Raw genomic sequence first — 25,195 nt, 5'->3', positions numbered from 1 at the left:
TATTACATTTTAGCATGTTTTCCGATTACCTGTTCAAAGTGGGAACGCCCTTGCTGGGGACTGTTTTAATGCAAATCAGTAAAGGGAGTGTCACGAACCATTTGCTGGTTTTGTGTTTGCACGGCTGAAGCAGAGCGTTTGGCAGCAGCGCACGCAGACTTGTGCTCTGTTAGCCAAGTGAAGCAGTTTAACTTGATTGCAGATGTCATTCCTGTCTTTCAGGATCTCAAAGAGCTGCTGGAAAAACTAAAGAAGAATGAAAGCAAGCTGAAAAAGCAGCTCAAGATTTACATGAAGAAAGTCCAAGATTATGAAGGTAGGTCTGGTTTGAGATGTTCCTGCTGTAGATGAGAAGTCAACAGAACTCCGTTGTGTTCCGTTCCCCATAACAGAGAGTTTGGTGCAACTGAACAGCTTGTGCATCTTTAAACCAACAGAAAGCCAGAAACTCTGAGGCTGCAGCAGCTGATATGATTTTAAAGTGTAAATCAGGATATTCATTGGAAGACCAAGGAGTTATGCATAGGGGGAAGGAACGGTCAAGAACCTTAAGAGCCAAAGTTGTTGCTATTCATTTGGTAGGTAGTTCAGGGTAGATGTTGTCAGAATACAAGGGTATATAGGTGCCATCAGTCATCTCATCCCCACTGTAACATCTGCAGTCTTGATAGACTGGGGTGCTCAATTCTTGCCTATAAAAAGGGACAGGAGCTGGACTGCTTTAAAAAACAGTTCTCATGGTGCCTCCCTGTGGCCCTTTTCGGTCCTGCCTTCCTTTGGCTTTTGGTATTTTTAGTACCGAGGAAGCACTCCACCTCCTGGTGCCTCCTGGATAAATTGCACCTATTAAGGGAACCCTGTATATTTACAGCAGCAGTTGAAATGCCTCAGCAAGAAAGGAGCATGGAAAGAAGACATCTGTGCAGCCCTGTAATTCTTTTTATCTTGGTGGCTTGACAGATCGATTAGCTACGCCAGGCTTTGATCCGAAGGACTGGTTTTGGAAAGCTGGTCATTAAATGAAATTAAGCCTAATGAATAGGGGATTCTGCATCGTGGCAGCTGGAGCAGATGGTTCTTGTCACTGTAATTTACATGCATCAAAGTGGCACTTGCCGCATTATTTGAATTGTGCCTTAATATCCATTTTCCTAATAAACATCATGGCTCCGCCCCTCACCAGGGTGCCACAGTGGTTATCCTCTATGGTAAGCCACTTTAAAGAGTAATAACACACAAAAGGCATCAGTACAGTCACCATCTCCCTGTACTGTTAAAGAGCAGAGCTTCTCTTTTTCCGGTGAACACAGCAGTTTTGTCTAATGGCTACAGCTGAATTGTCCACTAGGGACCAATCCAGGAAGTCAGGACTTAATGATGAGCACCTTGGACCAGGTTTGAGAGTGGGAGGTGGCCTGCACATACGATTCAGTTGTTGTGGCCAGATCTTCTCTCACACATTTCACAGAACGGTTATCTATCTATCTATCTATCTATCTATCTATCTATTAAATTTGTATGCTGCCCTTCATCCATAGATCTCAGCGCAGTTCACAACATCAAAACACAGTACAGCAACACAAAGCACATGATAAAAACAGGAACAAAAAAACAACAAAGCAATACAGAGGGCAGCTTGCCGTATCTTACTACACTGAGAACCAGTGTGGCGCTGTGATAAAAGAGTGTTGGGAAGGGACGTGGGACACCAGGCCTCAAATCCCTGCTCAGATGTGAAACTCGCTAGGTGACCTTGGGCAAATCATAGTCTCTCAGCCTAACCCACCTCACAGGGTTGCTGTGAGGATAAAATGGCGAGGGGGGGAACCATGCACACTGCCTTGAGCTCCTTGGATAAAAGATGGGATATATTTGTAACAGTAAATCAAATTTTAAAAAATAAATACATGATAGCATCCAAATAAGTGTCTGGGATCTGTAGCCAATGGCAGTTAACTGCAAATTAGCAGTGAGCTTCTCGGTCCATTAATGGACTTGATGGTGATGCAACTTTTTATGATTATGAGTGATCACAAGATCCATTTTTATTAGCAGGTGGGTATACTTAGAGGTAATTCCCACTTGGTTCAGAGCTGCTTACTCCTGCATAAGTGTGATTATGAAAGTCCCTGGAGAGGTTTCTTTTGTTCATGTAGGGAAGGAATGGACAAGAAAAGAGAGGATATAACAACGACAGGGCATGCAACTGTTGGCACCTGTAGAGCTTGTGATTCTTTCTCACACACAGTAGATGGGGGGAAGGAAGCCTGGGCCGGAGCTATACCAGACCTTAGGAGAAGGCTCATCTCATTGAATGCTTCTGCATATTACTTACCTGGGCAAAGAAAACAAGGGAGACGAGGCATGCGCTAGCCCTATTCTGTGTGCAAGTAAGGCTTTCATATGGAGGAGCATTAAATCATTGGAGCCATGTGCCCCACCCATAGTCTAGAGATGACACAGACACAGCCTCACTTTGTTGGCTTTCTGTGAGAATTTGAGCACAGACATCAGTTCAGTTAGCTTTGGTGCTTTTCCAACACTGAGCCCGAGTTAAAGTGGGCAGTGGAACTCATGCCAAAGGAGGTGAGAAGGAAGTGTGCAATTCTGTGACCCACTCCTGATCTCCTAACCACAGGTAAGAAATCTCCCTGCAGTAGCCTCTCTCTGAGACCGCTGGCTTGAAATGGACCAAACCAAACCAGACGACGCTAGCTGCTTTTCAAGGCTGCTGCTTTAAGCCTGCCTGTAAGGTATCTGCGCAGCATTGATCATTTGGCAATTTACTTTGATTCAGCGCCGGCCCATCTGTTTTCTCTTCGCAGCTGATCAAGTTGTCGAACAGACTGAAAAGCGGCGGCATGAACTCAACAGACAGGTCACTGTCCAAAGGAAGGAGAAAGATTTCCAGGGAATGCTGGAGTATTGCAAAGAAGATGAGCCGCTACTTGTGAAAAATCTCATTACAGGTAATGCTCTTGGCTTTGCTTGTTATTAAACCTCAGAGATTCCCCAGTAGGAAGGCGAGTAACAGCAGGCACACTTCCTGAAAGATGGCTGCCAACATCTACTGAAGTTGCCCTGTAATGGGCAGCTGCAGGGAAAGGACATTTGCTCTGAAACAACAGAAACAGGTAGGGTAGGGGTGAACCCCATTTCCAGCCAAGCCATGGGACCAAGTTTATTGAAGTAGGCTGTTGCTGAAGGAAAAAGGGGGGGGGAGAGACTCTTTTCCACCCGGTAATTCAAGCACTAAGGTGTACTTCCTGTTTTGTGTGCTGGTCCCAGGAAGTCCGACCATGTAAAGTACTTCTTCACACAGCGCACAATTAATTTGTGGAATTCACTATCCAAGGGCCATCAAAAAGGGTGTGATCAATCCACTACAGATAGGTCTGTCCATGGCTGTTAGCTGTAGAGCCTGGATGGAATATCTCAGCATTGCAGGAAAGGAGGACTGCCTTCCGAGCTGGCCAGGATGATGGACTAGATGAATCTTTAACCTGATCCCGAAGACTTGGCTATTCTATAGTGTGCACCTGAGAACACTTAACACTTCCCAGAATACTCTGCAACGTGCAAGGGTTTCACAGCAGAAGCACAAAAATTTGACAGCAAGAAAATTATACGGCGTTCCCTGGGAAGCAGGACTGAGTGTCTGATGCTGCAGAATTGCCAAACCTAAGCAGGTGCAAAAATGATCAGGATCTACTGGAAACCCCATGTAGAAATCAGATATCATTCTGGTTTTTAAAAGGATTTAAAATAGCTTGTAAAGTATTTAAATCATCAGATGTAAAGTATTTAAATCGTCAGATTTAAATCCCTCTTACACACTGAGTTGGTTTTTTTCTGCAATGCCCACTTAACTGTATTAATGTGGGCCCATTTCTTCACGATGTGATATACTTCATTTAGCTAATGCATGCATAACTGGGGTTTTTTAAAAAGAGAGAGGGAGGGTTTTTTGTATAAATTTTATATTATAGGGGAGTAATCTGATAATTAAGTAATTCTGTGATTTGGTCATCATTCAGATGGTGTGCATAATATATAACTATGCTGTTAAGAAGTCAGGTTGTCTGAAAGGTTTTCTCTCCTGCTCACAGATCTGAAGCCCCAGATGGTCTCTGCCACGGTGCCCTGTCTTCCTGCCTACATCCTTTACATGTGTATCAGGCATGCAGATTATAGTAACGATGACCATAAAGTGCACTCCTTGCTTACCTCTACCATCAATGGCATTAAAAAAGTATTAAAGGTAAAAACAAAGCAAAACCCTAACACCTAACTTCAGGGTTTTTCTAATGGGAACAAATTGCCTGGGGGTTTTTTTGTTTGTTTGTTTGTTTGGCTTTGTTCTGATATAATTAGCAAGAAGTGTGACAAGGTTAAACATACAACTGGATGGTTGGCAGTAGAAGTTTCTAGGGAAAGAATATGCCTGCCCCTCCATCCAGAACTCAAGAAACTTTCTCCATAAACACTGGAGCCTTTAAAGCCATAAGGTTTACCCAGAGAGCCTCTTAGGCAGGCTTCCTCAACCTGGCCCTCCAGATGTTTTGAGACTACAATTCCCATCATCCCTGACCACTGGTCCTGCTAGCTAGGGATCATGGGAGTTGTAGGCCAAAAACATCTGGAGGGCCGAAGTTGAAGAAGCCTGCTCTCAGGCATTTGCAAGAGCATCAGTAGATGTGTCAAGAACTTCACATTCATTCTTTTTCTCATGGCCTTTGCTTGAGAGCTCACAATTTCTAGACCTTACCCTTCCTACCAGGCCTGGTGTCAGTATCTATGATTTGCCAAGGCCCCAGCATCCTGGCAGGACCTACCAGCACTGACATCTGCCTTGTCCCACTCATGCCAGGCAGCTGAGTCTGTGAGCAGCCATGTTAATTTCCTGCTCTGCTGTGATGCTATCATCAGTCTCCCTGGGGAAAGTACAGCTAGGTGGCTCGTAGCTAGGAACCACTGCCAGATAAGTTGGATAGCGTCCGCCAAAGGGCACTTTCCCCAGCACCCACCTTAAGCTTGGAGCCAGTCCTGGTACCAGAGAATTTATGCTGCAGACTGGGCAACCAAAAGTCTGCATGAGAGATAGTCATGAAGGGAAAGTGCCAGGCTTTGTTGCAAGCAAGATGTAACTGATCGAACCAGATTTCTTTCAAGAAGGTAATGAAGAAGTCTCATGGGCTCAAGGGATGGCTATTTGTCTGCCCCTCCATTCTTACTGCTTCTCCTCCTGCTACAGCAACACTACCTCCCTAATGGTTCAATGCAAGCATATTTGGAAATAGCAGAATTAAGCATTCCTGCTACAGATATCTAGATCACCTGCCTATAATGGACATGTGATTAGAAGGATATTGTGACTTCAGGAATTAATCGGGGGGCTTTAAGCAAAACTAACCCATACAAGCAGAGGCTTCAAAGAGGGTTTTCATCATATTTGTCTTGGGTTCTTCGCAGAAACATCACGATGACTTTGAGATGACGTCGTTTTGGCTGGCTAACACCTGCCGCCTTCTACATTGCCTGAAGCAATACAGTGGGGATACGGTGAGATAAGCGGTTGTGGGAAATGTCACCATGATGGCTGTGCACACAGTCTGTCATCTGTAACTTCTCTACTGAAATAAGCACTGCTGTTCCCATTCACTTCAATGGGAACTTGCCATTAAAGGCTAATGCTGAATTATCTTTGCAGTATCTTTTATCAGAACAAAGGGGATTTGCAAGAAAAATGTGCAGTGTTGAGTACAGGATATTACATCTTTTCTCACCCACCACCCTGATTTTCTGTTCTCTTGCCCCACCTGTGGACATATTCTGTTCTCACTGAGCATGCTCAGTCTTTGTTGACGATGTGTGGTGGGTTTTTGTTTTGTTTTTGGAGTTTCCTCTCCTTTAGAGGTTTATCTAAAGATTGTGCAAATTTGGGTTTCCTCCAGGTCTGTAGATACCTCTATTTGTGGACAGCGCCATTTTGCTACACAAGGCTCCACACTCAGTGAATGAGTCCCCTATTAGCATAAAATTTTTCATCCTCTTATGGATCTGCCCTGGAAGCTACAGCTGCTTATTCCCTTGAGTTTAACTTCAGTAGATCTAGATAACAACAACAAAAATGCCCTTAGATCGTTTCCAGAAGCAGGATGGGTGGGTGGACTTATCCAAAATGCCTTTTCCCTATTTGCCTATTTTTATTTAAGTATATCAACAAGAAAATATGCCAGTATGTGTGCTGTGCATCATGCATCCTACCCAGCAGGAGGATCCTGGTATCCCTCCTCATCCCAGAACACAATGTACAGGAGCAGGTGGCGCTGTGGTCTAAACCACCAAGCCTCTTGGGCTTGCCGAACGGAAGGTTGGTGGTTCAAATCTGTGCGATGGGGTGAGCTGCCGTTGCTCTGTCCCAGTTCCTGCCAACCTAGCAGTTCGAAAGCACACCAGTGCAAGTAGATAAATAGATACCGCTGCACTTTGAAGGTAAATGGCGTTTATGTGTGCTCTGGCTTCCATCACGGTGTTCCATTGCGCCAGAAGTGGTTTAGTCATGCTGGCCGCATGACCCGGAAAGCTGTTCCGTAGACAAATGCCGGCTACTTCAGCCTGAAAGCGAGATGAGCGCCACAACCCCATAGTCGCCTTTGACTGGACTTACCTGTCCAGGTGTCCTTTACCTTTACCTTCATCCCAGAACATGCTGCCCATTGCAGGTATCAAATTCATACCTGCACCAAGCAGCTAGTGAAATGCTCAAGACCTGGTAGTCACTTGAACTTCTCCAATGAGAGAGACCTTCTCCTGCCATAGATCAAGGGCTCCATAGATCAAGCAGGAGGGCAGAACACTCCCATCTAAACAGTGTCTGCTTAGACATCATGGGGAACTCGATTTGCCTGTCACAAACCTGCAAATGGGCAGTGGGCAACAGTGACCCTGAGATCTGGCCAAAAAGCCCAAGCCTTTCTCAGGGTCGTGTTTGGAAGAGTCTGCTTTGGTTTACATGTCAGCAAACCAATCGTGGCTAAATGTCTCCCTTTTTTTTAGGGTTTTATGACCCAGAATACTGTGAAGCAGAATGAACATTGCCTGAAGAACTTCGACCTCACGGAGTACCGCCAGATCCTAAGTGATCTTTCAATTCAGATCTACCAGCAGCTCATTAAAATTGCAGAAGGCGTCTTGCAGCCCATGATAGGTGAAACACCAGTGCTCACATTTAACTCAGCCCAGTGGTGCATTTCAGCGCACCCTGAATTAAACTGGGAGATGGAATCCAACAGAAGCAGACCCATATCCATAATATTTGGGGTGACCAATACTATCTACCAAGTTACCCAGTGGGCACAGCACCCCAAACACCAATAGGGTTTGCAGTGAAGGAGTTGTTTGTGGTTTGTACACATTATCAGCCAGTTTGGGCATCATGTTTTCATACATGGAAACTATTTTTGGAGTTGTTGCTAGGGAGGAATGTATGCAAGAGAACTTCGTGTTGGAACTGAAAATCCTTGTGTTTTTTTAAGCACTGATCTGAAACCAGAACCTGGCAGGCATCCAATGGGGATTATCTGTGCCAATGAGTTTTCCCACCACAATCCCTTCACGGGAATTTAAACGCTAATTGCACATGAATCCTTGCTATGATTCCTGAAATTTCACCAGGCCTATGCATTTTCACAGCCATGAAGACTAGAAACTTGTTGGGGGGGGGGAGCAAATGCTGACATTTGTACAGTCCTGAGGCCTTTGCTCAGTACTCAGTTCCACATGTTTTCAGATTCATCTAGGAACGTTAATTTTACCTTTCCTTGCCTCCCTTTTCCGCCTGTGTTACGCAAGGGCTTAAAATACGGAAATTACTCAAACTGCATGCTGGGGCTGCAGTGTGTATTTATGATACCTCTGTGCAGAGGTGTTCGTAATTTTTACAGTATGTTAATTGAGTTCCAACCCATCCTGTTGCCCACACCATTTTCCCGTGCTTTATAACCATTAAGTAATTAATCCTCCCCAACACCGACGCAGGAGGAACGCTGCATAAAATTATCCACCCCTATGCCAAGAGCGAGAAGATTAATCTGACAAAGGAAGTCTTCCTTGGTGCTGGGTGAAAGTTCCTTCTTGCTCATTGCTCCCTCTGGGCTACCAGAGCGCTGTGTTCATTTGCCACTAGAACTACCACAGCCCATTACTATCCACTCATGGGACTGAAATGCAAATTGCCTGCAATTTAAAGATGCGGTTTGCGGTGATTTAGAGGCAGGCAGACCTGTGCAGCTGGATAGGTGGGTGGAGGTATTTAGGAAAACTCGGCCCTGAAACACAAGCATTTCAGGTTTCTCAAGACACCTAGTTTGCTTTTTGCAAATACCATATTTTTTGCTCTATAAGACTCACTTTTTCCCTCCTAAAAAGGGGAAATGTGTGTGCGTCTTATGGAGTGAATGCAGGCTGCGCAGCTATCCCAGAAGCCAGAACAGCAAGAGGGATTGCTGCTTTCACTGCGCAGCGATCCCTCTTGCTGTTCTGGCTTCTGGGATCCAGAATACTTTTTTTCTTTTTTTTCCTCCTCCAAAAACTAGGTGCGTCTTATGGTCTGGTGCGTCTTATGGGGTGACAAATACGGTAATTTCTTTCCTTCCCAGTGACGGCGGTGTTAGAAAACGAGAGCATCCAGGGTCTGTCGGGCGTGAAGCCAATGGGCTACCGCAAGCGGACCTCCAGCATGGGGGACAGCGACAACTTCTACACCTTGGAGGCCATCATCCGCCAGCTGAACACGTTCCACAGCGTCATGTACGACCAGGGCCTCGACCCCGAGATCATCCAGCAGGCTGTGAAGCAGCTCTTCTACATGATCAATGCGGTGGCCCTAAACAATCTGCTGCTGAGGAAGGATGTCTGCTCGTGGAGCACAGGCATGCAACTCAGGTGGGCTTCAGGCCAAAGCACATGATCATGCTTAGCCACCCATCCCAAAGGCTGCACGTCTCCCAATGCCACCATTTTGCTTCTCCCAGTAATAATAATAATAATAATAATAATAATAATAATAATAATAATAATTTTTTATTTATACCCCACCCTTCCCTGTTCAAAAACTGGGCTCAGGGCGGCTAGCAACCAATTTAAAACACTTGATTATAAAAGCAGCATAAAATACAGTATAAAAACATGAATAACACTAAAATTCAAAAATCAGTTTAGGGGAAATAAGCATAGATAATCCCCAGGGCTAGCTGGCTGAATTGGTCCTACTTGGGCCAGTGAGGAGGCCGGGGAGAATTAGCTGTGGAGTCTCAGAGCGGGTGATCTTCATAAAAGAGGAGGGGGAGGGAAGAGAAGGGAAATAAAAAATCAGGCTGAATTCAAATTAAAGGCCAGGTGGAATAGCTCTGTCTTACAGGCCCAATGGAAGGAGGTTAAATCCTGAAGGGCTCTAGTCTCATGGGACAGAGCATTCCACCAAGTCGGAGCCATCACTGACTCTGGTGGAGGATAGTCTGACTTCCTTAGGGGCCGGGACCTCTAAACTATGGTTATTCATGGATCTTAAGGTCCTCTGCGGGGCATACCAGGAGAGGCGGTCCCGTAGATACCAGTTTTTCAGGAGGAAGAAGGGCAGTAGTACGCACTGCCTCACCAAGAAAATGTGGGAGCATTGTGTGTGCCATCCCTGGTGCAGTAGCGCAATCGTACCAGTTGCCTCAACTTTAGTTCATCTCTCATGCTGTGTAGATCATATTCGGGAGTCAGTCGCTACAGAGGAACATACCCAAGGGTCTCTTTTGCCTTGGGAAACTCAAATCTTCTCAGCCACTTTCAGAGGCAACCTGCCATGTTTGAAATATTTCCTCTTCCTCCTCCTATTTTATTTTTTAAATTATGGCCGTCTTGGGTCGGTCCAGGTTTAACATCAGCCAGCTGGAGGAATGGTTGCGAGGAAAGAATCTACAACAGAGCGGGGCTGCCAAGACCATGGAGCCCCTGATCCAGGCAGCACAGCTCCTGCAGTTGAAGAAGAAGACCTCGGAAGATGCAGAGGCAATATGTTCCTTATGCACAGCCCTCACCACACAGCAGGTAAGGAGGTGAAGGGATCCATTGATTTACCTGTTTATGAGGTCAGAGTCTTAACAAAAGACTTGACAAAGCCAAACACAAAATTGTTTTGCTGTCCCAAAAAAACCCACCCACGCCGTTTTTAAGCTCACAGCATCCTTGTGAGATAGGTCAAGCTGAGAGAGGTTAAATAGCTCAGGGAGCTTAGGGACGTGGGTGGAGCTGTGGGTTAAACCACAGAGCCTAGGACTTGCCGATCAGAAGGTCAGCGGTTCGAATCCCCGCGACGGGGTGAGCTCCCGTTGTTCGGTCCCTGCTCCTGCCAACCTAGCAGTTCGAAAGCACGAAGTGCAAGTAGATAAATAGGTACCACTCTGGCGGGAAAGTAAATGGCGTTTCTGTGCGCTGCTGTGGTTCACCAGAAGCGGCTTAGTCATGCTGGCCACATGACCCTGAAGCTGTACACCGGCTCCCTCGGCCAGTAAAGCGAGACGAGCGCCGCAACCCCAGAGTCGGTCACGACTGGACCTCATGGTCAGGGGTCCCTTTACCTTTACCTTACTGGTGAGCTTGAAGGCCAAGCAAGAATTTGACCCTGGATATCCCCAAGTCCTCTCTGAGGTTATTACCCCCTCAGCCAAAGAAAAGCATTTACAGGAGAAAAATCACTGGGCAGCTGTTGTAGATGTTAAGCACCTACTCCCACCTGGAAGCATCTAACCATCCCCTCCCCACCTAGGTTGGGTGCCCTGTGTTATCCTTGCAACTTGTAGTTACACCCTTAGTTCCTAAGTTTTCTCCCTCTTTCCTTGAGAGAAGTGGCTACGTTATTTTCAAAAAAGGGTGATGCAGGGCGCACTGCATCAATTCAGCTACTCTGTGTATGCCCCCTCCTCTAAGCCTCTGTCTTATTTTCCTGTCCACAGATTGTAAAAATACTCAATCTCTACACTCCCGTGAATGAATTTGAAGAGCGTGTGACAGTAGCCTTCATAAGAAACATTCAGGTGAGTGCTCCAACAGACAGGCATTGAGAAGTTCTATCTCTGCCTCACAGAAAAACCAACCAAGTGTGTTTTCTAAATGGCAGAGCTTTTAAAGCCTTGGTTCAGGAACAGATCACAGGGATATATTGCCTTTTTTAAAAAAAAAACAAGATGCTCAGTTTCCCTCCCCCTCCTACTAGTACCTTTTCTGTGCAGCGTCACTCAGAGGCACACAAGGCTCCTTTACACCAAATCAGGCAATTGATGTAGCCCAGTTCTATTTATTTCAAATAGCAATGACTCTCCACAGTCTTAGCTCAAGATCTTTCCAGGCCTTAACTCCTTGCACACTTGGAGGTGGAGACACAAGTAAGGAACCTGGTACCTTCCATGCACGCAAAGCCATGTGCTGTGCTCCTGTTCTGCAGATTTATATTGATTGTTGCAAAATGCTTCTATCACAGACAAAATGCTTCTATCACAGACAAGGGATGCCGTGTATTTTTGACCTGTAGAAGCAATATTGGAAACATTGCCAGATTTCCTCCTGGCTTCCTACCTTGGAAAAAAATGCCCTTCAAGTCACGGAGGGCTGCAGATTTGGGAATGGTGGCTTTCTGGAGGGGTTGGAGCTTTTCAGCATCCACAGCCACACATACCCTCCCTTCTGTGACCAATCTTTTGAGGGGAAAGAATATCTGAATAATAGCTTTTCTTGGCACAAATGTTTGGTTCCCATGACCCAGAGTCCTGGTACAGTGGTACCTCGGGTTGCATACGCTTCAGGTTACATACGCTTCAGCTTACACACTCCGCTAACCCAGAAAGTGCTTCAGGTTAAGAACTTTGCTTCAGGATAAGAACAGAAATTGGGCTCCGGCGGCGCAGCAGCAGCAGCAGGAGGCCCCATTAGCTAAAGTGGTGCTTCAGGTTAAGAACAGTTTCAGGTTAAGAACGGACCTCCAGAACGAATTAAGTACTTAACCCGAGGTACCACTGTATAGAATAATGGATCAAAATCCAATATGGTTGGCCGTTTAGACCAAAAGTTTTACAGTTAGCCAATTGATGAAAAGATTTGGTCTCAGAAGGTTTTTGGTAAATACAAACGATTCACCAAACAGTTCTTTTCTTTGGCTTTTATCAGTCAATCAATTCACAGTATTTGACTGCTCAGTTGACTACCATGGCAACCAGATAAGTGTTAGTATTCATTCCCCTCTCCCAGCTGCAGAAAGCCAACTGAGGATGAGGCTGGTCTCAACCACACAGCTGTTCCAACCTGAACTCTGCTGCATTTTGTCTGTTTGCTGATGTGTGTGTTTTCTTCCCCATCCCCTTGCCCCCAATTTCTTGTAGGCAAATTTGCAAGAGCGGAATGAACCTCCACAGCTACTGTTAGACTTCAAGTTCATGTTCCCGGTACTGTTTCCATTCAACCCTTCTTCTCTAACCATGGACTCTATCCACATCCCCGCTTCTCTCGGCCTGGAATTCCTCAACAGAGTTTGAAGATACTATATTGACTCCCAGCCAAATTTCCTAAGCAAAAAAGCAAAAGTGGAATTTAAGGATCTCTTCAGATGTGGACCAAATGATGGTTGATGAACCAATACACTTTAGTGAATCAGTGCTGAATTGTATAGCATAAGAAACTAATCTTGTATTTTTGGTTGGATGCTTTTTGGTTTGTATGGAGGGGATTTTTTTGGGGGGGGGAGGCAGATTTTGCTGCTAAGAATACTTGAAACAAGTGGGGGGTTTGTACCACTTGATACCATGCTAAAAATATTCTTTCCCTGCTGCCATTAAGGCACCAGCATTGGTAAATGGAATAACTATTTTCATTTTCTTAGGTTGTGGTTTGAGAAATTCTATCTTGAAATAATAGAAAGAAGCCTTCGTGACCGTGCATCGTAACGTCGTTCATGGTTATGGGGCTCGCTTGCACATACTGAACTTCAATTTCTGAATTTCTGCTGCTGCCCTTCATTTCTAAAATGATTGTTTTGGGAAATAAAGTTGCAGTAGGCCAAACCAAGAATTAATTATGTAGTCCGAAAGGAAATTTAACTGGAGGAGGGAACCATGCTTTTTCCTTGCATCTGGGACACAATAAGATGGTTACAGTTGTTGTCCCAGCTCCATCAAAGGCAACTTTGTACGGACCATAACCTAGAAGCGGTCAGTGGGGCAGTTCCAGCCTGCCTTCAGTATATTAAGTGGCCATAAATATTTTGTCCATGTGCCACACTGAGAAAGAGGAAAGTCACGGACCCAGAAACCTCTGCAGGAGGCCCTATAATTACAGCTCCACTGCAGACTGCTGCAGGTTACTCGGACCAATCCAAAATCTTTATGCCTCTTTTATCCTGTGAATATGTATGAGAACACATTGCTTTTACTGTGATTGTGAGAAAAGATAGATAGGGGTACAAGGTCCAAAATACTTCACAAAAAGGTCAGTTCCTTGTTATCATAGTTGAGTAGTCCTTACAGTTACTAGTGGCAGTGCCAATCTGCAGGACAGATTCCCCGGCCATATTAGGAATCAATGTGAAGTCAAGATATAGTCTGGCAGAGCTTCCATAGGACTGGCTGGGCAACCTGAATGGAAGGTTTGCCTTCAACCAGCTTTGTGATTTGTTTCCAAGCCAGTTATGGAGGGCAGTTTCTTCATACCATAGAACAAGTTGTGTGATATCATATCTGATTGGGTAGCAAAGTGCTGGTTGGCAGGGAGGCCTTTTGGGAGAAATAGAATGAGATATTAGCACTGATGACCTTCCATCGTTACCAGCAATTTGAAGCAAACCAGAATGGTTAGGGAAATTATTTTAATTTTCTAACATGGCACTAATATGCAATAGCGTTAACAGCACCACTTCCCCATCAGAGACTCGATTGCCTAATGAAACATGGCTTAAGAAACTGGATCTGCCCGAGCTCGGTGCACTGACACACAGTGCTTTTAAGTAAGCGGGCAACGAAGCAGGAATCCGCTGTTAACCATGACTTGCCATTACACGCAAACCAGGAAACTATGGTTAATGGTTTCCAAACAACCCAGGATCTGGAAGCCAATGTTAAACCATGGCTTGGTATCCTGGCTTGTTTGAAAGGCATTCACCATACTTTCTAGGTTTGCACATGATAGGAAGCCATGGTTAACTGCAGCTTCCTGACGTAATTCCCTGCCTGTGCAAAGGGAGGAGGGAAGTGGCTGCATGCATATCCTCACTTACCAAGCCAGGATGTGAACGTGACCAGTGTAACAAATAGAAACTGTTTCACCAATATGGTTTTTAATCTTTGGGTTTAAAGTAAATAACTTTCTCAACTCTCTATTGTTTCGACATTAAAGTGCACCTGCAATTCCTACCTATTCAGTTGCTTTCAAAACTATTAAGCTTTGCAAAGGCAACACTCAACCTACTATCAGATAGCATCAGAAATGCAGAGCAACTTCCTGCAACTTGAACTTAGGCAGCTAGCCAATTCGAAGAGGGAGATTTTGACTGCTGCAAATCGAATGCCCAGCTTGCGAAGTATCTCCCTTATAATAGAATACAGTTTTTACCAATGGACTGGTCCCTAAGCATTCTGATCTGATTCAGAAAAGAACTGGAGTACTTGCCCCTTTCTAGCAGGTGATGAGTCCCAAGGGTCACTGCTCTCTCTTTTTAAAAGTTCAGCAGTCTGCATATTGAGGTACTGCTGATTCAGGCTACGTTGCTCAACACCTTGCAGTATCGAGTCCTTGGAAGAACAACATGCAGAGAGAGGGAGGAACAAGTAAAGTCCTGCAGTCACCTGATACACAAAAATCGTCTCTCTCACTCCGCATTTCTAATGTGCACTTACAAATCCGCTGCTGCAACACTGCAGTGTATTAACATCGCAGTTGAACAGAGGTTATAATACAAAATGGAACTATTCCGGGGACCATGGTTTAATATAGCTTTTCATATTCCTAATTCATAAACCAGTAACTATGGCAAGTAACGATTGCTTCAGCATGCACTTGAGACATTACTCCTTCAGCTGAATATTGCTTCAGTTCTACAGTGCCTTGAGCTTCTGTTTGGTAGTTTTTTGCCCCTGCCAAAGGTGCCCAGTTAGGTTTCAGCCAGTCTCATGGTGGTGAAATTACCCAGTAATGCTCCAGTCAAGGGAATCCTCCCCTGACACCCCCCCCCCCGCATTGTTCCTCATTCACACCCTACTTGGGCATAGAAAGTGCCAGTTCTCATGGCAAACTTTGCCTCTTTCTCTTGTGACTTCCTGCATGCGGCAAACCAATGTTGGACAGAGCCTTCCCCCAGCAGTTGCCATGACTGACCCCTTGTGCTTAGGCATGCCAGCTTTGTGGGTTTGAAGCTTGATAGAATAAGGAAGCACAGTAAAGTATGTTGCCTTCACTGAACAAAGCCATTCTTCTCCTTGACCTTGGCAAACAACTTTCTTTATACCACAACTGTCTCTTTCCAGCATGATTGAAGAGATTTCCTTTGAAGCTTCTTTTTAAAATAATAAATTCCAGGCACTTCTTTTTTTCTTTAGCCAGTGCACAGTAATGGTCAATTAAATGACATAAAAGCAAGAATAGCAGCATCCAAGCCACAGTCGGTACTGCAGCAGCCAGGTAATTTTCTTTCTGCATTATGTTCTCTTCCCAGGATCAAATCTTCCATTTCCCATACAATCAGCCTGAGGTTGGGGCACTCTGCCAGTTGTGATGAACGAGAGCATTTGCCCCCTTAAATGTCGGGGGGAGGTGAACTGGGTGACTGCTCCTGATTTCTCCAGTGCAATGCAGAATTTAGTGTTGTCCTGCACTCTAGACTAAGCAGAAAGTATGTGTTCACACAGTTTCTCTAGTTGCACCTGTTTCTGTGTATCCAGTTGTGCAATTTTTTAAAGTGTTCCAGCTGCAACTGAATCACCATGCATTGCTAACCATAATTCTAACCAGGTAGGCTAACTGAAAGGGAGCTGCAGAACCCACTTTCACAGTGATCCTAGAAAACGTATTTATAAAATGTGGCTAATGTTCTTCCTGAGGATAATGGTATTTCACTACAGCACTGCAAGGAGAATTTATTTATATTATGTATTATATCTGTGTATATTTTAAAAATCTAACTGTTAGTATAGAAAGAGATATGAACTGAGTAAATAACTGTAATATTTAACTGCAAAAGATTTTCAGAAGGATCTCATGTTAAATATATTTGATGTATGTAATTTTTATGTTATCTGTTTTTAAGATATCTTGGGACTTACTTTTTAAAAAGCCAATTCACTGGTATTGCCCTGCACAAACATGCCTTCTCTCTCTTCCTCATCAGCCATTTAAATGTCATTTAAAACTCTTTAGCACAGTTCAAAAAGGTGGTTGGTGTCATTTATTTCATCATTTTAAAATATTTCTGATAGAGTACTTTCCCACTGTGTGCCTTTTCACCATTATTCTCAATCACTATTTTTTCAAGACTGAGTGTTAATAATTCTGGGGAAACCTTTAAATGTCACCAAAAATTGCCTTTGGAGTTGTAAGTAGACAGTTGACGCTGGAAATTTTGAAGCAGACATGTTCAAAAGTCCATGAAGCAAGTTCAGTATTCACTGTAAACAATAGATGCAGTCTAGCAATTGCACAGAATCCAAACTGCATATACAGCGGGGTTTAATGGCCTTTCCCCAAGCAGTTTCTAAGCCTTTACCCCATACATGGCTTTTTAAAGGGAAATCTGTCCAAAAGTGTGGATGTGCAGACATTGATGCTTGCTTGCTTGCACGCACCCCCTTTTGCTAACATGGAAAACCCTGCTTTGTAGGAAAACACATTCATAATTAATCAGCACACATATTAACAGCAAAAAAATAAATAAAAAATGCATTCAGACCCACAAATTGAGAAGGGGGAGGAGAGAATGCAGCATATATTACATTCCTCATAATAAAGGGCAATTGAATGGGGATAGCAGTCAAATTAGCAATGTTGAAGATCCTCTAGCAACGAATAGCCCAGCATGTAACTTCTCTATACTTAGTCCAGCTAGTATGGAAAGAACACGTCACCAGTGAGCAACTTAAGGAATTTCTTCCTGAGTCAGTAATTCATAATTATGTGTCAGTTAAATTTGGGCATGGATCTTTTTATAACTATTGGAACTGCTCCCAGAGACGAATTCATGTGTGAAATTCTTACTGTAGCAATTAGCTGATGATCATGTGCTGATGAAGCAGTCATTGATCACTATTCCATGAATGGTGCCATAACTAGCAAAAAGAAATACAACACAACCCACTTTTGTTACTCCCTTCCTTCCAGCAATGAGATCGCGGGTTGAGAAAGGGTGTTACAAAGATTTTCTATGCAGCAGCAGGAACATATCAACTGAGGCTGGAAGAAATCTGCAGCCACTACCAGCTAGAAGGTAGACATCTCTCTTTGTCTATCCTCTTCCTTCAGCAGAAGACTTCTAGAGAGATAAGGGACCATTTCAATTTCCTAGACTTGGCAGAAATCCTATAAAGTCACTGAACTTCTTGGGGCTGATTTCCACTGTTTGGATGGGTGCGGACTTGGTTTTGATCTGTGCTGGCTTTATTTTTGTCACTTCTTTAGGACAAGGGTGACTAACCTGAGGCACTCCAATTCCCGTCAGCCCCAACCAGCATGCCAAATGGTCAGCGACGCTGGGAGTGGTAGTCCAAAAATAGCTGGAGAGCCTACAGGTTTGCCTCCTCTGCTCAAGGCTTCAAATTACTGTACTATAATGCAATAAACAAGGGTTCACAACAGGGTGTCTGCACAACTTCATCATATATATGTTCAATGAACATGGACAGTTTGCATTGAATCTAAATCCCCAAAGCGAATTGGCTGCCCTATAGTACTGGCTGTGCCCTTGAAACTAATTGTCAGAGCTGGGCATTAGGGTACCCCAGCACCATAACTTTATTTATTGAAGGGAGACTGGTCAGACCTATACCCTATGAAAATCAACAACTGCCAGTGAAATCAGCTATTTGACTACACGATCATGCCTATTTAAAACCATGCTGCTAATGCTTAAGTAGAAACCTTGACTGACACTGAAACAAAAGTTAAGGTCAGTGGAAATTCACATTGAGGAGAGGAGCACACAGTCACACAGCCTGCTCCTGAACTCCTGAAACAGGATTAAGACAACAGAAGCATTACGTTCCTATTGTCCCTTTTAAGATGTTATAGAAATAAAGTATGCAAGAATTTGCAGTGGCTGACCAGGCTGCTGCAAGCATTTGTAAAGGTGTATTAACACTAAGCCATATTTCCTCCTCATGCCAGCACTACATTAACAACATGGACTTGTTTCTTATTGTCAGACTGCTAAACTGTAGTAGGACTGAAATTTTAGTGGTCAGAACGACTTGGGATTATGGATAGCCAGCTACAATAATGCTATAACTGTGCCAATCAAAATATATTGTACAAGCCCGTTTACGCCTGTCTCCTCAACCCACTGGATTTTTATGTATTTGAAAGTGTAACGGAACAGTTTGCTTTTCTGAATTAAGGCTGAATATTTTAAATACAAGCAGCCAATAACATTCCCCTTAAATACTAGAATTGTTCAAAGAACACAAAGGCCTGACAGTAAAAATGGATGTGCAAAAGGGAAATAAGGATTTGCCTAGCAGTAGCCAATCCAGGATTTGCTGTGTGCATGCAGAGTCACCACAGATTGATAGACTGGCTGCTTTGAAGGTACTTGAATGACTTTTGAAGGCAAGTCCCAAAAACGTAGATGAAATGATACTGCTGGTAAAAGAAATATTTTTCCATTTTGAACAGATCTGTAAACTACACTTTCTGTTTGTAGGAAAACGACAAATAGTCCTGTCCTTCAGCTGTGCATAAAATATTGTGAAATAAATACTTTGGAATATGTGGGAGGCTGTTGGGACTTATTTTCTAGTGCACTGCATTGAAAACGTCGTATTTGCATGAGGTCGACAATTCCCGTTTCAAAAGCATAATCCTTCTCATGGGCAGAATTGAGGATGAGTAGACATTTTCCAGAACGTACCTGGCTGGCTCTCTGACCCTAAACACATCCACCTGTGTATTTGCCAGTGGGTTGCATGTCTGGTAAAGTATCAGTGTACCATTATTATTTTTTAAACAAATCAGATTATATATATAGAGAGAGAGAGAGAGAGAGAGAGTAAACACATATATATCAGTTGAAGGGTGAGTTTGAGCCCAGAGCCAGCCAGATCCTGATGGCCCCAATTTGAAAGGATGGTGAGAGGATGGGAAAAGGTACAGTACCTCCTTTTATCCACGTCAGTTCTTCCCCAAAAGCATTTTACAAAAGGTTCTCATCTCTGCACTGCTGTATGCAAGAAATTTGCATCTTGCATGCACAGATACACATATCAACATCCCTGGTTTCATTTGGCAGAATAGCGAAGTACAAGCTGATAGGGAAATATATTTTAGTTAAGTTAAACCACAATGTATTTGCATACTGTTTTTCTTGAACAATTCTATCCTAGGAAAAGAAAACGTACTCTGGCCTTTTGAGAAACAATCCAATTTGAAATGTGAGGACTAGGGCAGGAATGCTAAGTAAGGAATCCTTACTTGGGAGTAGGCCACACTGAACATGATGGGGCTTGTACCTAAGTGAACAGGAGGCTTAAAAGGTACACCTCTGATTATAGGGCTTGTGGTTTTTTAAATAATTATGGCTTCTAGGGGTTCCCGAATTAACACTTCTGAAGAGCAAACATTATTATAGCAAAGAAGTGCCAATAAAACAATTCACATTCCTATTTGGTTCATGGTTGCTTCTGACAGACCAAAAGCAATAAAGTCAAGCTTATAAAAAAGTAAAGTTTAATGGAATAAGGGGTGACAGGGTGAATACCTCTATTCCATCTCTGCAGGGGTACAAGATAGCAACCTGTACCCTGTTGAGGCTGTTCAGAGTTGCAGGTAAAAAGCTCTCAGCTATGCTAGATGAGGTGTGAATTCCATGACACTTTATGGCATATGTGATGGGCCTCCTCAGTGGTAGAAGCTTTATGGATTTCAGCCTTTAATGCTGTTTCAACTACAGTTAAGGAAAATGCAACAAAAGGTCTGTTTTCCCTATTGCTTATAGGGACTCCCTATACAGACTCCCTGTAGTGCATCATAGGAAAGCAGGATAAAAGCTAAGGTGGTTTGAAAAACTCTGGACCATTGCCATAATGGGAGGAACTCACTAACAACCTACAGCCAAAACAAGGCAAAACCAAACCAATAGCACACTATACTATTGGGTATTCTTTCATTTCATTTATTTAAAAAACCAGCCTGTCATTAAACACTGTGGATTACTTGCATTTGTTTCATTCTCTGCGTGGCAGCTTGTGCTGCAGGATCCAAGGGCCACGTGAAGAAATCTGCAATGGAAAACAAATATATTTGTTAGTAACCATGATCCCTTGCTCCCAATGTAATTTTCTTGTTGTTTTATTTTGCCTTTAATCCCTGTTGCAATTGCATTGGCATAGCTAATGGGTTTTTTTTAATTATTATTTTTTTAAAAAAAATCAAGCAACAGAAGCCAAATAATAAAACAGGGACTTTATCGAATTTGGGAGACCACAAACTCAGAAAGAAAGCCTTTCACAAATGATGTAAGAGTTCTATTACTATGAGCAGTTAGAAGGGTAGAGTTACAACGTGGCAGCTCCTCCTTGCAAGATGACATAAGACTTAAATGTTTCTCACCAAGAAAGAAGATTCCACCTAAACATTAGGAAGAACTTCCTGACAGTAAGAGCTGTTCGACAGTGGAATTTGCTGCCAAGGAGTGTGGTGGAGTCTCCTTCTTTGGAGGTCTTTAAGCAGAGGCTTGACAACCATATGTCAGGAGTGCTCTGATGGTGTTTCCTGCTTGGCAGGGGGTTGGACTCGATGGCCCTTGTGGTCTCTTCCAACTCTATGATTCTAAGAGGATGAAAAGCTTCTGCTGCTTTTGGAGAAAAACCTGTATTCTGTGAAAAGTATTCAGAGGTAACTGATATATAAGTGAGTGTGCTTAATTTCTGGAACAGTTCAGCGCAAATGGGGGGTGCCTTGCTACAATGCTAGTCCTATTCCAAAATAGGCAGGGGCACAATTTTAGCTGCCCCACTGAATACATTCATGAGGCGTGGAGGTAAAAGAGTTCAATATTAGGGATATTAACATATGTCAATAAAGATCTTAGCATTTGAAAGTCAGGAAGGTACCAATTCTTACACACTGGGATTTAAAAGGTTAAAAGTTTTGGAATGGGGAAAGAGTGAATTTCACAGAATTGTAGCATTGCAAGGGACCACGAGAGTCATCTAGTCCAACCCCATGCAATGCAGGAATCTTTTGCCCAAAGTGGGGTTCCAACCCATGGCCCTGAGACTGAGTCTTACGCTCTACTGACTGAGATATAAATGTGATAAATCTAGCCACTCCTGCAATGAGTCAGGTACAGTGGTACCTCGGGTTAAGTACTTAATTTGTTCCGGAGGTCCGTTCTTAACCTGAAACTGTTCTTAACCTGAAGCACCACTTTAGCTAATGGGGCCTCCTGCTGCCGCCGCGACGCCGGAGCCCGATTTCTGTTCTCATCCTGAAGCAAAGTTCTTAACCTGAAGCACTATTTCTGGGTTAGCGGAGTCTGTAACCTGAAGCGTATGTAACCTGAAGCATATGTAACCCGAGGTACCACTGTATATGGTTCTCCTCCGAACAGTCCTATGAGGGACCTAAGAAGAGCCTGTTGCAGCAGGCCAATGGCCCATCTAGTCCAGCACCCTGCTCTCAGAGTGGCCAAACAGATGCCATGGGGAAACCCACAGGCAGAGCAAAAGAGCCCTCTCCTCTCCTGCAATTTCCTGGCATTCAGAAACAACTCTTGCTCAGTTAGGTAGTTTAGGCTGAGAGCACACAACTGGTTCAAAGTCAGCCAGGAGGTTTCATGCCTGGGTAAAGATCTGAACTCGGATCTCACTAATCAGATTTCCCCAGGTTCAACACTCTTAACTACGACATATCCATAATATAGACAGGCTGTGTTTAAATCTACTTAGCAACACTTAAGGAACACCTTTCGTTGTTCCTTAAGTTTCTTTTTGTACATCAGCATCCAACTGCAGCACTAGGGACATAACAGTTATTTCTTGGTCTCAGATGCCTTTGTTAGCACAAATTCCATCATTCAGTTCCACAGAACTCAGATTGCGCAGTGGGCTATTCATCACAGACCAGGAACTGCAACGGTGAGAGTTTTTCAAGAGCTTATGAACAAGATAGATTAGAAAAATTATTCTCACTCCTGATCTAGCCCCTTCCTGAGCCCCCACTCCCAGTGCAGAATCATATATTTTAAGAAAAATTCTATGGATGGATGGATGCATCTTCTCCCTACACTGAAACAGAGAGGAGAAAAGGAAGTAACAGCAATAGCAAATTAAAACAAAATGATAAGACAGTGAGCAGAGAAAAGCCTGGGATTGTTGATGCATAAGTTAAGGGCTGCAGAAGCAGAGGGGGAAAGAGAGCCTGAAAACCCATTGCAGCAGGGCAAAGAAGAGGGCTTGCAAGCAGGATCACTGAATCTACGATTCCCAAGAACTATGACAACTGAAGGCTGATAATGTTTTTTTCAGTATTTTACATAATATGCTACTGCTTTGGGAAGGTTGCATACATCTATTTCTGATATGCATAATAACCCAAGAACAACAATCTGAGATGCTCCAGGTTCTTCATGACAGAAAAGGCATGAAACTGACAGCCTTGTAGCTATTTCATTCATGAATCACTTCCTATGAAGCATCTTAAAGTGATTTCATAATAAATGATAGCAAAAACGTGGTCCAGTATGCCTTTTCACCCTCCACTAAAGCTCCCAGCTTCAGCTTGTCATATATATTATCTTGTTTCAGTGCATATTTATTTTGACAAAATATAAATGCCTCATAATGCAGTGGTGACACTTGATTCTGTAAACAGCCATCCATACTGCTGCATCCCCTTCAAAACAGGAGGCTGGGGATTAACTCAGGCTATTAAAAGAAACCAGTGCTACAAAACTTCACTATTAGGTTCAACCCATGAGATTTGAAACAGCATTTGGGCCTCTATTGATTGCAGTCTGCGATTGTTGGCTTTTTTTTTTTTTTTTGCCTCTTTGCATTTTTAAAAACTTAATTTAGCAATCTACCCCTAGGAACTTAGGAATATGTCTTATACCAGGTGTTTGTATGTAGCCTAGGATTATCTCCTCTGATTCTGAGTCCCTCACAAGGGTCTTTCTCATCACCTTCTTTCTACCTGACCCTTTTCAACTGGATATGCCAGAGACTGAACCTTGAGACCTTCTACAGATAAAGCAAAAAGTTTACTATCTTTTGAGGAAAGAGTGCTTGTTGAGCAAGACCCTCCCAATAAACTATAATTGCACAACACAAATTTGCTGGTATGTGACTGAACGCCACCCAGTCGGGAAAGGCCAAATGGATTCAATGAGATCTCTGATGGATCATATCCAAGATCCATCTATCCCACTTCCCACACTGGCCTATCAGATATGCCAGGAGTCTACAAGCAAGGGGTTTAATAACAGCCCTCTCGTTTTTTCTCCACTGAGTGGCTTTGCAAGACCGAACAACCTCCATTTGGGAGGCTCACTATGCATGCCCACCATGAATTTTCCAAAAACCATCTATAAACATTTAAGTAGCAACAGGAATTAGCTAAAGGAGAATATTCAAGCAAAAATTGCAGGATGATGTGCTGGTATATTACAAGGGGGTTATTACCTAGTAAGGTAATAACATTATTAGGACCTACCAACTATCATAAAGATGAAAAAGCTTTTGTTTTGTGCTTTGTTGTTGCTGGCATCCGTCTGCCTTTTGAGATAATGGAGGAAGTGAGCCTTTGGGAGTGGAGTCAAACTGCTGGAAAGTTACAAGCACTGCTGTGGGGAAGATGAAGCTGGGGGAGATGAAGGCGGCCAGTTTCGTTGTTACAGATGCACCATTTCTTCTCTCTGCACTCCTCCCAACAGCCATTCCTTGACTGGTGAATGCTATGGATGCACAGCCTGTCTGTTTCCTGGTGGGGTTGATGTTGCCTGCCTCCACGTTATGTTTGCAGACATCTTATTTGCTTCTTTGCTTATTTACTATCAGTATTTATCCTGGCTGCCCAATGACATAGTTGTTTGGGAGACTTGGAGAGATAAAGTGATAAAAGGTACATGGTTCAAAACTGATGGATTTGCATGTTTGCTCACTCCTTTGGGGGCTTTAAAGTGGCTCCTTGCAGCTAGAGATGCAGGGAGGGGAAAACCTTGAGAGGTATGCTGGGTACACACCATAAATAAAGCACACACCCCAAAGAATCCTGGGAACTTTGGTTTGTTAAAAAGTGCAAGCAATCACAGGTCTGTGAGGAGCCAGAATCCACCACCAACTTTCGCGGGGGGGGGGGGGCAGTTATTATTTTGCTTTTCTTGTTTTAATTATGCATTTTGTGTTATTATCTATGCAAAAATCTCCAAATGAATCTGAACTTCAGTGCCTAAAATCCCTGGTAGAGGGAAAGGATCCTGAGATCACGTTAAGGGTGTACAAATTCTGTGCAATTGCCATAAAACTTAGGGAACAAGCTGCGCTATCATAATGGTTAAGGTTTTAAATGATAATTTTAGGTCATATGTTAATGACTAAGTTTTAATTTATATATTTTTAAACTGTTGCTATATCTGTATTGCCCCTGTTATACCTAATTGCAAAATCGTGTTTTATGAATTCCATGATTTTGTATGTGGGCTGGAACTGGTCTGTGACCGAAATAATAAATTAATTCATTCAATGTGTTATTATCTTGTATTTTTTATGCTGTGAACCGCCCTTAAATATATGGGTGGTGGGCGGCATACAAATTTAATAAATAATAATAACAAACCCACCCACACTCCCGAGGCAGGCGCTTTAGCTTGAAGCAGGCCGCGTTGCCCCGGAAACGGCCGGCGCGAAACTGCCGCGCCCCAAACCGCTCCTCCCGTTGCTCTCCTTTCCCCGCCTAGTTTGAC

The 25,195-nt window shown here is 43.5% G+C and overlaps 2 protein-coding genes across 8 annotated transcripts in view; one reads left to right on the top strand and one right to left on the bottom strand.

Moving 5' to 3' along the window:
- The window catches only part of MYO5B (myosin VB), a 298,992-nt gene extending 279,987 nt beyond the window's left edge, over positions 1-19,005 (top strand). For all 7 annotated transcript variants that reach the window (XM_083575483.1, XM_083575480.1, XM_083575478.1 and 4 more), the window contains 9 exons: positions 223-316; positions 2,826-2,969; positions 4,110-4,261; positions 5,473-5,562; positions 7,060-7,210; positions 8,661-8,946; positions 9,924-10,098; positions 11,004-11,084; positions 12,423-19,005. In XM_083575483.1, the coding sequence (XP_083431609.1) occupies positions 223-316; positions 2,826-2,969; positions 4,110-4,261; positions 5,473-5,562; positions 7,060-7,210; positions 8,661-8,946; positions 9,924-10,098; positions 11,004-11,084; positions 12,423-12,575 (1,326 nt within the window). In that variant the 3' untranslated portion in view covers positions 12,576-19,005. The remainder of the gene's footprint in view (positions 1-222; positions 317-2,825; positions 2,970-4,109; positions 4,262-5,472; positions 5,563-7,059; positions 7,211-8,660; positions 8,947-9,923; positions 10,099-11,003; positions 11,085-12,422) is intronic.
- Positions 1-25,195, bottom strand: part of LOC310744435 (uncharacterized protein) — a 399,988-nt gene that overhangs the window by 112,221 nt on the left and 262,572 nt on the right. The gene's annotated exons all lie outside the window — the stretch shown is intronic.

The sequence above is a fragment of the Podarcis filfolensis genome (assembly GCF_964270895.1).
Source record: "Podarcis filfolensis genome assembly, chromosome: 11".
Classification (NCBI taxonomy): domain Eukaryota; kingdom Metazoa; phylum Chordata; class Lepidosauria; order Squamata; family Lacertidae; genus Podarcis; species Podarcis filfolensis.
The sequence above is the reverse complement of the archived record's forward strand: the minus strand, read 5'-3'. Positions and strand labels throughout refer to the sequence as shown.